The sequence below is a fragment of the Falco cherrug genome, chromosome 2 (assembly GCF_023634085.1).
Source record: "Falco cherrug isolate bFalChe1 chromosome 2, bFalChe1.pri, whole genome shotgun sequence".
NCBI classification, from domain to species: Eukaryota; Metazoa; Chordata; class Aves; order Falconiformes; family Falconidae; genus Falco; species Falco cherrug.
This window is the reverse complement of record NC_073698.1, coordinates 110,825,530-110,840,621: the sequence shown is the minus strand read 5'-3', so window position 1 is coordinate 110,840,621 and position 15,092 is coordinate 110,825,530. Positions and strand designations below refer to the sequence as shown.

At 36.9% G+C, this 15,092-nt stretch overlaps 1 protein-coding gene across 2 annotated transcripts in view; it reads left to right on the top strand.

The window, feature by feature from the left end:
- Positions 1–15,092, top strand: part of GBE1 (1,4-alpha-glucan branching enzyme 1) — a 167,290-nt gene that overhangs the window by 132,637 nt on the left and 19,561 nt on the right. For both annotated transcript variants that reach the window (XM_055701156.1, XM_055701155.1), the window contains exons 13-14: positions 8,524–8,708; positions 9,817–9,947. In XM_055701156.1, the coding sequence (XP_055557131.1) occupies positions 8,524–8,708; positions 9,817–9,947 (316 nt within the window). The remainder of the gene's footprint in view (positions 1–8,523; positions 8,709–9,816; positions 9,948–15,092) is intronic.

Here is a 15,092-nt window from a genome sequence, read left to right as displayed (position 1 = left end):
ATTTTCTTATTTTGTGCTGTTAACAAATGCATAATTATTTATTTTTAACTGGATTTCTTATAGCAATAACAGTATATTACTGAACTTTCTTTTTTGATTTGCATCATATGAAAAGCTTGAACTTTACTATTATCAAATACTATTCAAATGATCTCTTCAGTTCACGTTTTGTTTCTTTTTAGCAACATAATCCTTTAGTCTTTCAAAACTAGAGGATGAAATTCTGGACTTTCTGACACCAGTAAGATGACCGCTCTTTCTTGAATATATTATGGCAAAATGTTTGCCATCTTTGTGTGACCTTTTGCTGTTCCAGTCTGGTCCTTGATTTGGTTTTTAACCCGTCAGTTGTGGTACCAGTCAATACACACACCGAAAGATCTAGCTGGAACTTCTCTGACCACATCTTCTGTTCAGGAAATTTCTTGTCATAGGTTTTGTGGGTTTGAGGTGGGTGTTTTTGTTGGTTTGTTTTGTTGGGGTTTTTTTAACCTTTGAAATGTTTTGTAGAACATTTCTGTTTCTAAATATTTTAGTGAGCTCTTCCAAGTGGTTAACTAAATAATGTATAGTGTGCATGTATGTTACACATAGAGCATAGTGGCAATGTCGCAGTGTCTGAGTCAGTCCCTCATTTTTACTAAGGCTGTAGAAACTCTTTAGCTCTGCTCACTAAATAATTCAAGGGAAAACATTCATCCGCCCCTAGGAACTGGATACTCTTACCAATGACACTACTAATATTTCATTGAATACTCTTTTGATGGAGCACTGCATATAAGTAAATGAAAGAATTATTTATTCCAGAGAATGGGTTTGTGTTTTTTTTTTTTTCTGCGTAAATATAGTTCTACTAAATACAAACATGCTGGCATAACAATCATACACTGTCCTTCTGTTGAAAGGTAAAGTAAATCATAGCAAGCAATGCCATAGTCTGTCCACTGTGTCTGCTCCTGGGTACTCCTCCATGTAAGCAAGCTCCTCAGCCATCCAGCCTTTCCTAATACAGGTATAGAGTTGGTGCTTCGGAGCAGAATTGCTTGTTTTCCTGTTACTTGGGGTTTTGTGTACTTGATCTGACAAAAGGGAGGTGTACGCTTGAAATATCAGGATCAAAGAATGCACTTTGGTATGGTGAGAACTCTTGTTGGAACAGTTGGAAAATTACCTCCTTTAGGAACTTGGAACTGTTTTATCAACATTATAATATTGTACAGTATGGTAGCTCCTACTTTTTAACATCAGTAGGAAATGATTGAAAACAGGCCAGCCTTGATAGGCAGGGGGAACAGGAGAGAAGCAAGTAATTTGTTAGTGTACCACAATCCTGAAGATATATTTCATTTGAAATATTTTTTAAGAGGCGGGTGAACTGTGCTTAGATGTTATCAAAATCTCACCTGACATGTAAGACAGCAAGAGCTTTGGGTAACCAAGCTAGCTCCTCTTGGGCTATGGCATACGAGGGTCCATCAGCTGGCTTAGAGCTATTTAAAAGAAGATTGTTGAAGATGGGAACTATGAGGGAATTAATCTATCTGAGATTAAGTAAAACATATTTCAGAGAAGTTTGAGATGGGAGTTGATTTCTTCGGTTTCTCTTTTACTTTACAACAGTATTTTCCTCTTGAGCTCAGTTTTCAGTAAATTGATTACATATTGGTTCAGTAAATTAATTACTGAATTCAAATTTCAGTAAACTGAAAAATTGCTTTTTCCAGTTTAAAATGAAGATGTAGGGGAGAGAAGAACGTACCATAACTGGCTGGGAGAAATGTCTTCTAATAGAATTTCTGTTCCTTCCTTATTTGCTAAATAGGATGTGTTAGGAACAGATTGTAATCAATATGATTCAAAGAGAGTATTTTAGAAATACCACTAAACTTTGAAAGTGCTTTGGTCAGCTAAATATTTTATAGTATAAAAAAAAAGCTAGTTAAATCTTGCAGGTTGCAATATGTGTAAAAAAACCCCCAGATTGTCTCGTAGAGAGGAACGACTTCATGACATCTACTCACAAGTAAAGATTAACTATTTATCTGGCTTGACAACCTGTGTAAAAAGCAATAGCGTGATGTAATTTGAGAAGGCTGGTATATTAAAATAAGAAAATAAGAGTACTGGATCTTTAACAGTAGTATAAATTTAGTACAGTATCTTGTAAGAACACAGGCTCAGAAGGATTTGTCAGCTTCTATTAAAAAAAATAGTAAATCATGAAGTCTCTTGAATTTAAACAGTCTCTGATAGCAAAATATTTGCTTTCCTGGATGATTTGTTTGTATTAACCTGTGCCTGTTTGCCTTAATGACTGAGGGAATAATAAGGCCGATCTGTTTACTTTGACAAAAGGCATTTATTATAAGTGATGTGTACTACAAAGGTATCTCTTTCAGAGGAGAAAAGGTCAGTAACCAGAAATGCCCTTTTTATAAAAGTTTAAAAAGTAATGAAACACTTAGATTAATATAGCTTCTAAAGTTAACATTTTCCTGCTGAGCTATGTTGTACGACTTTCTGTTGCCAAAAGCTTTGTCATGAATGTGTTTATATACGCACAGTTTACATGGGTTCGTAATTTTTTTTATGCTGTTCTTTAATCGTTATGATTTGAAAAGCTACATTTTCATTTCTTAGAAAGTAAGAATAGAAACTAATTTTAGACAGTTAAGTCAAGGGAGGAGGGTCATCTGCAGAGTCTCCAGGATTGTAACAAGCAAGCCTCCTACACCCTACCTGTGGTCCCAAATTCTTTGAATCCATAAGCGGTTTATCTGTGACCCAGTTTTAAGTTTTCAATATAAAAGTCTCGAAAGAAGAGATGAAGAATATATTGTCCCAATGAAGGTTTTGCCAGAGCTGATATTCCCCAACACACAGATCTTCTTTTATGAAACGATCTTACACAGAAAGTTTCACAGCTACATATAGTTATCAAAAAGCTGGTTCATATATCTAAGGATAACATTCTGAAAATTTATTTCAGGTTATGTTGAAGGATTTTTTTTATAATGTGATTTGCCTTTGGTTGGGTGGTTTTCTTGATGTGTGTTTTTGTTTGTTTGGGGCTTTTTTTGTTTGTTTTTTAATTCAGAGCTTCAACAAGTAATCATAGAATTTGTAAGAAATTGCCGTTAGTATTGCGGTTTGATCCTTATGATGTTGCAGAGGACTACCATCATTTTCTTCACAATTTCTCAGGGCAGAGGGAGGCTTAAAACCTCAGTAGGAGAATGTTCATTATTTAAAGGCTTGGATATTAAAATGATAGGCAGGAAATTTAAAAGTGCTACCTACCTATGCTGACTGTGTGAAAATGCAGTACAGGCTTCCATGTTAGCTGAATGTGTGAAGTATCGTCTGTAAGGGGAGAGGGGGAAAGGTAACAGTCGTGATTGAGATTGCTGTGGTAACAGTTGAGATAGAGAAGTACTAAAGAAGAAAAGGGAGGCTGTAAAAGTAATTATAATAGAAGCCTTCTTGCAGTGCTATGTAAATAAAATCAATGTTATTCTGGTGGGAGGACTAGAAACTACATTTCTAGATCAACTGAGAGATTTTTTTTCTTGGAGCAACAAGTCAGACATCCCAGGAAATTCCTCCAGATTTCATTCTGTAGTTGGCCTGGTTCTTCTTGTCAGCTCCTGTGGGTAGAGTACTGTATCCCTGGTGTGAGCTAGGGTACCGTTGTAAGGACTCTTTACTTTCCATGTCTCTGATACATTAGGGACATGCCTGTGTTTTTTCATGACTGTATCGCAGCAGAAGAGATGCATTCTTTGATCATTTAATACAGGCAAGGTTGTGTCCACTCCCTACTCCTGTGGGAGATATGGAAGATCCGAGTTTCAAAACAAATACGGTATTTATCCTGATTTTTGTCTTACCATAGATTGGAAGGAAACAATATCTGGTATTTTCAGAAAACGGGAGAAAAATACTTTTCTCACAAACCTGGATTTACCAGTACCTCTCTTCCCACCATTACCTCGTGCATGAGATTTCCTCTAGCCTGTGTTTGATGCAGGAATTATGACATAATTGTTAACCTGAATTGATTTGGTTAGTCTTTACTGGGCCAATATGTTACTGAATAACAGTGCTAGAGAGGTTAAAAAAATACGGAGGTCTCCAAGTCATCTAACCCAAGTCTTTCAGGAGTAGTCCATTTTGAATTTCACTTTATTGCATTGTTACATGGATGGCAAGATTAAATTAATGTTTGTAATGAAGCTCATTCTCTCATAATTCGAAAGCAGTATGGAGATTTTTATTTGGATTTGGTAGTATGAATAGTAAGAACTAGTTTTGGTACAAACATGAGTAAATAAAATTATCAGAATTGTGTAATACCCAAAATGTTCATGACTTGGGAAAATCAGGATTAATTGTTTGAAATATTTATTTTTTGAAATAATGATAAATGCCCAAATGCTGTCTACATCTGATTTACATTGATTCTGTGTATAATCTGCAGATTGTTTTATTGTCATCATTGTTCACAAAGGTAGTGAAGTTAAAACGGTTGCAACTCCTGGAGAAGTTGATTATCTGGCTTGCATAATTTGCTGTAATTCCACTATGATAGAAATACTTTAAGGTGCAACTTGGGTTGAAATTCTGTCCCAAAGTGTCTAGGCTCCAGCTTATCAGCTTTAAATAGGATCTTTTTACAGTATTTTAGATCATTTAAAAACTTGTTCAGCCTTATACACCTAATTAAACTTCTCACCTTTGATGTATCAAATTAACTACTTGCTTTAACTGCTTTTAAAGTATTTAATGTCATGCTTAATTCAAAATACAAACAAACCAAAATAACAGGCATCTCTTGACACTGCCTGCTGCATCTTTTAAATATGCCTTCAGTTCTGCTTAGCCTGACTTTTTGAGAGAGAATTGCTAGCACAGATGCCTGAAGAAGAGAGATCAAGAAAACTTTAATGACCTGTGGCGCACAGCTTCAAAGCAGTCATCAACATAACTACTTTGTGGTGTAAATGCATTTCTAACTTGTTCTAATAAACAAGTGTGGTGTACATTTTCATTATAGTACTAGGTATTTGTTGAAATTGTGATCTTGTAGGCTCGTACATAGTGAAGTTGTTTAATATACGCAATAAGTAGGAAATGGCAAACTTGAATTAATTCCTAGATAAAGTTAGTATGCGTTGCACTTCAATGATCTTTTTGTTGTTGTTGTTTTCTTTTGGTTTTTTAATCAAAATTTGAGTTAATTTCAGCTTTGTTCTCTGCCTCACCCACATTCATTCCTTTGTCTTGATTTGTGTCATTTATAGCAGCTGGCTTCTTGTCAATCTGTAGTTTGGACCTTTACATCAAACAGAAAATTAATTACAGGAAGAGAAATCTGAGTAATACTTCTGTGCTTAGAGGCTTTCACAGTCGTCAAGAACTGAATGTTGCTGATTCTTTTAAAAAATGGAGTAGAATATGGGGAAGGGGACAGTGCATGCTTCGCAGGTACCATTAGTTACCTTTAGAAGTAAGTGTTGGTCAGTTATCTGGACCTTCCCTTTCCTAGACCGTCCCCTCATTCATTATAAATTAGGGGAAAATAGCAATTTAAAAAAGAATAGTATCAGATATGTATTTTTTATTGAAGGATGAGTAGCCTTAATGCATCTCCAGTGCAGAAGCACTCTTGGGAGGTTATTGGAAGGCCTGCTTGCATCTTAGGAGTTACTTTTCCCTGTACCATATATTAAAAACATAACCAAAAAGCCTACTTGAATTCATTCTGCTCTAATTTATGAACTTCTATTTTTCTTTCTATAAAAAGAAATCAAGAAACATGTACAAAAAGCTCACAAGTACATTGTCCAGAAGGTGCCCATGGAAACAGATGTTTCAAGTGCGAGCACTTTTAAATGTTCAACATGTTTTTCTGACATCAGCAAGTAATTTAATCTTCTATCAAGTTGCTGCATTGTGTTAAATCTCTTTTTTTTGTCTTCGTGGCCATTAGTAATGGTTAGGAAATTAATACTGGTTTTCTGCATTTTGCTGCACTTATATTGTTCTTTAAAAAAAAACAAAACCACAGCATTCCAACAGCACTATAGTTACTGTGGTGGGGAAATAGGCAAAGTGAGTGGAGGCGGGCGCGTCGGTGTATGGTATAAACATGGAGATGTGCTCTGCTTACAGTGAAATATGCTATTGAAATGATGGGCTAGTTTAGTTTATTCACTCTCTTCTATTTCTTATTTCCTCCATTTTTATGTTTTTCTTGAACAAATAGGTACAATTTCCTTGGCTATCTTTTCAAGATACATATAATCTCTGACTTTCTGGTGGTTTTTTTTCTATCTTTAACTGAGCTACCTGGTGTAGTCTATCAATAGCGCGCAGATCATGAAAGAAGGTAATACCTTGCCCGGCTCTTAAGAGAATATTGAATTTGGTTAGGTACAGTGTCTGTTTTGTAGCAATATCTTTCCTCGTTTCCCATACCACATTGTTAGCGCAGTTTAAGAGCTCAGTCCAGCATTATTCCAAGGTCATTTTCAAAGTCCTGCTGTGATTCTGATTCTTTTATATTTGTCTCTGCTTTCGAGCTGAATATGAAATCTAGAGGTTTAGCTTCTGAATGGGAAATTTAATTTACAACTTGTCAGTTCGTTTACAAAACAGATACTGCTGTGAAGGATTCTCCTAAGTATATATGCAGCCTTTCTCCTTTGTTCTCTGTTCATTGTTCCTGTGAAGCATGGAAATACATAAAAATCACTTGGAAAATCTAAATTCATAGCGGTCACTGCTGACCGTATCCTCCAGGCCTTGCAGGCAGCGCAGGCTGTGCGAGACAGCGATGGAGGCTGCACACACGGGTACCCATCCAGGACACGTTCGTCTTCTCTCAGCCTCCCTGCCCCTCGTCTGCCCACAGAACTCCAGTTTATTGACAAAACTTGAGGAACTGCTTGTAGAAGTGTTTGAGTCTTTTTTTTTTTTTTTTTTTTTTTTAAAAAAAAAAAAAAAAGTAGAAGCCCTCTTAAATTTGATCATATTGCTTTCCATACCTATTTCCAGGTGGACCATTTGTTGCCTCAGTTTTATGGTGAGTAGGTGATATCCGTAATCTCGGCAATGTTTGTGAGGAATCGGCTATCATAGGCTTTGAAATGTGTGTTTAACTTTCAAGGTACTTTAGACATCTTAATCCTGTGTAACATGAATAGCCCAAAATGCCTGAGAGCTTGCTAGGCAGCAGGTTATAGCACAAGTTAGAGCCATTAAGTCCATTTGGATTTGTCTCAAACTGTAATAATGACAGTATATAAAATAAGAAAACCTTGGATACATGAATAATTCAAAATAGTGAGTCCCAAATGAGGTGTTGCTGGGAATCTTTACCCTTGACAGCTGAGGTTTGCTTCAGAGATTCTACAGAAGAGAAGCTAAGCTTTTTCTTGATTAAATTACAACTTTTTTCCCGTCTCTTTTAATGAAGCGTGATCTAAGTCTGAATAAACCTATTCCTTGTCTTAAAGTGAAGTCTATTCAGTAGTTGTGTGGGCTAGAAATCAGGACCGGCAAACTTGTGAAGCATTACTGCTGTAGGAAATGCAACGGTGTTTACACACGCTCAAAGGGACCTGAACTGGTGGGCACGCAGAGGAGCTCAGTGTCCAAGCGAGATTCACCCCAGCCTGAAAGGTGTCTCTGGTGCTTGTGACACTGAGTGTTGCGTTTGGAAAAGGAGCTGCCCTTGCCAGGTTGCTGAATTGATGCACCCTGTTAGATCCCTGCGTCGTCCCGCCCCTTAAGTCACTTGTTTTGGATATGAAATCCTGAATGTGTCCTCGTTAAGCATTGTGCTTTGCTCTCTATAACTTATCCTGCTACCTGAAAAAAAGAGGTCTTTTTGAGTTTTTCTAGGGTGTGAGGAACCACAGTTCAAGTCATCTTTTTAGCAGTTATTTTTATACCACTGGAAACAATGGCAACAGTATTTATAGCCAGGATAAAAAGTAAAAAGAAAGTTGTTACAGTGCTTCCAACTGGTCTTCTGATTGTTTGAAGTTTAATTGATACAATGGGAGGTTTCTGTCTCTGTGGTTATGTCAATGGTAGCGCTGCTTTCTGCTAAGTGCTTAAAACAATGGATTTCTACTGTTAAAGTGACGTTTTTAAGTTTCATGGTGACTCTAAAATTTGTATCATGGTTGACTGAATTTCTGTTGCCCTTATTAAGGGATGGGAATGAGAAAATTTTAATCATGGCATGCTAGCACAGAGTTTATAATTCTTTCACCACTTTATACTTCCCCTGGAGTGCATGGATATTTTTGCTCAGGTAGTTTTATTGGCCAAACAAACCTGTTAACAAGCATGAAAATTCCGAAAGACATCTTAATAATAAAATGGCAATTTATATATGGAGAACTGTTCTTTGGAATTTAAAACTTGTAACGTATATTTCCTTTCTACTTCTGCAATTGTAGTGTATTTTTAGCACGTGATTTCACAGATCCTTAATATTTTTAAATACAGGCAACGAATTTGGACATCCAGAATGGCTTGACTTCCCCAGAAAAGGAAATAATGAGAGCTACCACTATGCCAGAAGACAGTTTAATCTTACTGAGGATCATCTTCTCCGCTATAGATTCCTAAACGCATTTGATAGAGATATGAATAAATTGGAGGAAAGATTTGGCTGGCTTGCATCTCCCCCGGTAAGCTGTATATACTAAATGATAAGTTTTTAGTCACCAGTTGGGTACATGTTCAGAATAACAACAATACCAAATTTGCATGCAGAAATCTTAAACAGCACTTTATTATGCACTGAGTAATGCCCCACCGTATATTTCAAGTTGTCAAAACATGTCACTGAAATATGTTCCATAGATAATAGAAATCTGAAAGTCTCCTTTTAGCTTCATAGCAAGCTCTTTTCCTGTTATTTTTGCTATTTTTAGTTAGTAACTGTAGATTGGATAAAGCAAACTATAAAATTGTCTGTAATCCAATCCAAGGATTGCCTTGGGAAAGTGTAAATTGTTCTGACTATTTACTTTATATAAATAATTTCTGTTACTGAGAAAACACTCCTAGTTATATATAGGAGACTATAGTCTCCTGGTCTTCAGACTGTCACTTTTGTATTTGCCTGGTTTAACCCAAATATTGCATTATACTTTTTATCAAAGCAACTCAATTATTATAATTTCTCAGTATTTAATTATGTCACGCTAGCCATAATTCACTTTAAAGAATTTTTTTAAAATGGATGTCTTGTTATTCATGGCTTTAGCAAATAGAACAAAGGTGGTATGTACAGCAATTTAATGTGGCTTATCAAAGCTATTTCTCACATAGATTTCACAAAACAAACAAAAAAACATAGCCAGTGCTTCATTTTCTAATTACTAACAGTATGTGTGATGCAGATCCCCATAACAAGTAGACTGAAGATTTGGGTTCATGAAAGGAATCTTTTTTTTTTTGCTTGAGGAAAGTGTGATAAAAAGACCATATTACCAGTCTATAAGCAAGATCTTTTCAAGTGCTCTGTACCTAATGTGCTCCTACCTCTTTAATTTTATATTGCCTTATAAAAATTAAGCTATAGTTTAGGAATCAAAAATTTTATAAGACATCACATAGGTAAACAATTTCGTTTTGCGTGTTAATGCCCTTATGCTTGAATGTTTGACATTTTTACTTGAAATGAGATATAGAAGCCATAGGTTTTTTCTTTTTTTTTTTTTTTTTTTTTTTTTAATTCAGTTAGAAATAAAATATTGTATTGGGGTTTTTTTTCTTCCCTTTCTTTCTTAGGCCTTTGTGAGTGAAAAGCATGAATCCAATAAGGTCATAGCATTTGAGAGAGCAGGTCTCATTTTTATTTTCAACTTCCATCCATATCAAAGTTATGTGGACTACAGAGTGGGTATTGAAACTCCAGGAAAATATCCTTTTAATTGCTGTTTGTTTGTACAGAAAAGTTTTAGAAGTCGAAAACTGATTTTTTTTCTGTTTTCTAATATGAATGCAAACTGTAGTTACAAGGTAAGAAACCACTTACTCATCATCAGTATAATCTTGCTTTAATTCTCTAGTTGTACATCAAAAACTAATTTAGAAATTTGCCTTCTTCATAAGAGGTCATTTTGTAGAACCCAAAAGTAAAATCCCAACTGAAAGACTACGTATTAAGTTTTCCTTGTAACGCCTTGTTTTTTGGAATATGTTGAGGCATGAAAAAGCAAGTGACTCCTACTCCTGAAATGAACTACAGAAGAGACCACGGTAAGATGAGGCTGCACACGCAGTCACACAGGAAAATTCATTAGCTTAAACCTTCATTGGGACAGTCGTACAATTTCTGCTCTACAACTGGGTGGACCAAGAATGTGCTCTTAGCTCAGCTGAGCAGTGAGTGATTACTCTTGAGTCATTGGCTGGCTTTGCATTTGTGTCCAAATTCGTAGAATTGTGGGAGATTAAAAAAAAAAAAAAAAAAGCCAACTTGCCAGAGGAATTTAATTTGCCCAAATTCAGTTTGTTTCAAATCCTTTGACAAACAATCTAGTGAATCTGGCTGTGTCAGTTTAAGGCACTGCAGTTCCAGTTTTTAACAACTCTCTTTTTATTTACCAGCAATTTCAGGAAACTACTGCCCTATTTCAGCTGCCTTAGTTCAGTGTATTAACTAACTCCTGAGCACCATTGAACTGACCTACGGGGTCTCAGGACCTGCAGGATTCTGGTTTAGAAACATTCAAGTCCATCACACCTTCTTCAGTGCTTTCTGCTGCTACCTCTGTGCTGCTACTGCAACTCCTGACAAAGGTAGAACGGGGTACTAAATTGGAGTCGTAAAATTTTGATCTGGTGTTGTGACATATACTGATGCTTGATTGACATAGCCTTCAGGTATCCACCTGTTTAAGTTGCTGCTACTACACTTCATCTGTCTTGCATGGAATTCCTTGAGTTCTGGAGATGGAAAAGGTGTACGTTCAGTGTTAAGGACTACACATAACAGAATTGGTGTGACTTTTCTGCTCTGATACTTATACAGATACAATTAAATCCAGTCCACATTTTGTTGTTTGCGCTCTGCCTTTCTTTTTCAAAGATGCTAGAGGTTCAATTATCAGAAATGCCTAAGAAATATTTTTTTTTAAATCTCACTCATTAACTTTTCTATCACTTTTTTCTCTTTTCCATAGCACATCTTAATCAGGCTTGTATTTAATTAAGATTATATATGAGGCTGTTTTCCTAAGTTCATTTTCTGGTTTCTGCTAAATTAATTGGGTACCTAGGCATTGGGTTTTCTGGGTAAGTGCCCTGCACACATTGCTACAAAAATTCTACTCCTTGGCAATTAAAGCTAAGGTGAGATTAAACAACAGCTCACGCGTGTTCCCAATGTGATATAAACAAAGCATACAGATGATATTTCATATTTGCAGTTTATATCATATTTTAATATGTTAGTGTCAATACACATCCTTGTCTTTTAAGTGTGTGCAGTATAATTTTATTTACATCATAACTTATAGAGAGTTTAAATTTGAAAGGCCCTTATTAAAGCATAAAGATCCAGATTAGCTTTTCATTCACTAACCTAAAGTTTTTATAGCTAATGAAACTGCCAGTTACCAACAGTGTGTTTGCATTTGTTCAGGTTTCATCTGACTAACCTCTCCTTCCCCAAGCAAACAGTGGATTTCGTGGTTCTCTGTCCTCCATGTGTGATATGCTCAGCTGCCTTTGGTGGTAACGGAGGGCTTTAAATGCTGCTGCTCTTCTGTGTGAAACATAGTGTACCTTCACCTCTGCTGAGAGCCTTGTTCATTTGGTTAAGGAAGCATCTGTCCCCTTTTATGGTACTGTACTGTTTGCAACTCTGAGAGGAGGTAGTTCTTTTAATTTAGTGTACTCACTTGGGAATTGCAAATATAGACTCTTCCCATAAATCACCTTTTCTACAGCCTTCCCCTATTCATTTTATTCTGGGGGGGGTTTAGTGCGCGAACCAGGGGAAATTCCTGAAAACCCTCTGGGAGGGAACTGTTGCCAGCTGGCTCTCAGCCTGATTTAACCTTGGATTTTTAAGTCTGAAGGTAGGAACCTTCTCTTGCTTCCAGTATCTCAGATTCTGAAGATGCAAATCATTCTGAATAATACATATACTAAGGCAGACATATTGCAAAAGACTGTGCAAGTTCTGGTTCACAGAGCTGGCCTGAAATGATCTTCAGGTTTCAAAACCTGCAGTGTTTCGCAATGTTGTCCCTCAAGGTGAACATAGCAGTGTTTCCCATGCCAGGAGAATAAAAAAAAGTCCTTTCAGATGGAAAAAAATAATCTCATGAAGACACTGCTAGAATTGGGTCTGTTTGTTTTTAGCAAATACTTTTGTCTACCCCAAATCTGTAGTTTTAGCTTATAAAAGCAGATTTAATGTATCTTCATCAGACTTCCCTGAAACAAAATGTAGGAAGTTGCTGTGGTTTCTGTTGATGATATAAAAATCATATTTCTTCTTTAGCTGTTATGCATAAAAAGGAGAAAATAACAACGGAGGGAAAATGAAAAAGCAAGTTTAACTTAGGTCGAAACCTTTTGATTTGGCTTGTAAGTGTTGGGGGGGGGTTGCTTTTCTCTTTGGCCTTTGAAATACGTCTCAGTTATGTTAAGATCTCATTTTATCTGCAAAGCTTATTTATTATTTATATTAAAAAGGTCACTGTGTACTTATCCAAAGTCATAACATGGATTAAGCATTGGAACTTCTTTTCTAAAGGAAGTTCATAAAAAAAGATGACATACCCTGGTGCCTACAGCATAAACATCTCACTTCTGTTTAGTGCCTGTTGCTAGTGAAGTCCTTGGACAGTAAGATGGCTATAAACACCTTGAACATACCTAAATTTTTCACTTCTGTCTAGGAGAAAGCTAAGCAGTACTGTAACTACCAGTTGCATTCTCAGTATTTTTTTTGTTGGTAATGAAGACAGAATCTGTCCGTTGTCCCATTCCTCTGTGTAAATGTTTGCTTCTGGCGTTGTGAAGGTACCACCGAGTCTGTTAGAGGACTGCTGACATCTTAGTGATAGCTGATATAGGATGCGCTTATACACTTGTCATCATAATTGCTTATTTTCAGGGAACGTCAGCTTAACTAAACTAGACATACCTAGTACTTTGTCATTAGAATGGAGAAGATGCAGTTGGTCACTAAAACACTTCTCTGAAACTGACCTCAAAAGCAGAATTGTTACAGCAGTTCCCGAAGCATCCTTTGCTTAGCTGGGTAGTGGTAACGAACCGTATGCATGGTCTAAAGTGACAGCACGTTTCAGGTATTGTAGCATGTGATGAAAGAGGAACTAAAACTGCCTTGCTCCTCAAAGGTGAGGAGTCCGTGTGTAATATGTTTTATTCTTTTTGTAGCAGCACACTCTAAACATTCTGCATTATATTCAATTCTCCTCTGGTTGCAAGATCAAAAGGAAAAATTAACATGTGGGTGACAGTGCTATTCAGATTTTGATCTACTTAGTTTGTGTAGTGTTGGTAGCTACATAAGCTGTTAGCAGTAAACAGGGGCTAACCTTCGCTGTTTCTGTAATCTTCCTAAGACTAGTGAAAGTGAAACAGTGCAAAAGGATAGCATGATTTCCAGAACATGACAGAGATTGGGGTTTGTTTTGGTACTTCAACGAGGTTTTGGCTAAGTGTATCAACACAAGTCTATAGAAGTCCATTTTATACTCCACCTAACCACAAGAGATGTAACTTATGTGTGTTCATTTCTTTTAAACATGCTAAGTCTCTCTTGGCTGAGATTTCTAACCTATTATTTAAGAATGGCTGACTTGAACAGTACTTTGCATCAGGCAAACAAAAATAATCACAGTTTCCTTATTGCTGCTCAGTCTTCTAGAGTAGTCACACATTTGTATTATAGAAGCAACAAAGAACTGTTTATAGTATCATTTTTCAAGTGAAACATACCCCGAATTTAATAACCACATTGCCCTCCTATTCTTGCTGTCAGCATTCTTTCTTCTTCCCTGCCAACATCCAGAAGGCTGAGGTTTAGTATCTATTTTCTTTAAATACATGGAGTGTTTTAATGTTGACTAACTTTCTTTCTGACTCTTGTACTGCAATTAGAGCCATGAATTTTATGTATAGTTTTATAATAGAACCTTTTAATCTGAGATTTTGCGGTGGGTTGATCTTGGGCTGGATGCCAGTTGCCCACCAAGCTGCTATATCACTCCCTTCCTCAGCAGAACGTGGGGGGAGAAAACGAGATTGAAAAAAAAACATTTGTGGGTTAAGATAAAGGCAGCTGAAGCAATAGCAAAAAGTCACACCTGGAGAAACAAAGGAAAACAAAAGATGTTATTCCCTACTTCCCATCAGGAGGTGATGCTCAGCTGCTTCCCAGGAAGCTGGGCTTCAGTATGCGTAGCTCTTGCTCTGGAAGACAAACATCGTAAGTAACGAATGCCCCCTCCTTCTTCCTCCTCTCTCTTGGCTTCTATTGCTGAGCAGACGTCATATGGTATGGAATATCCTTTTGGTCACTTTGGGTCAGCTGTCCTGGCTGTGTCCCCCCACAAGGTCCTGCCCACCCCCAGCCCACTGGTGGCAGGGGGGGATGCTGGAGAGACAGCCCTGGTGCTGTGCGAGCGCTGCCCAGCAGCAGCCAAAACACGGGTGTGTTATCACCACCTCTCTGGGTACCGGTACAAGCACAGCACGGCGAGGGCTGCTGTGGGGCTCAGCCAGACCCAATACAGATTTAAAATAAAATAATAGTAATAAAAAAAAGTGTCCTATAATTAGACAATACGGTCACATGTGAGCTATAACTAGGAAATACGGTCACATGTGACATTAAGTTTTCAGAACAACTTCTCCACTTTAAAAGGAATTCCTTACAATCCCTTTGGAACTTAAACATGAAGCAGAAGTACTTAAAAGCAAGAGTGTATTATTATTGTTTGGGGTTTTTTTTGAGAATTTAATTTGATACTCTGAGGCGGTTACTGAATAAGCCTGAAGAGCAGATTGCTATAATATGT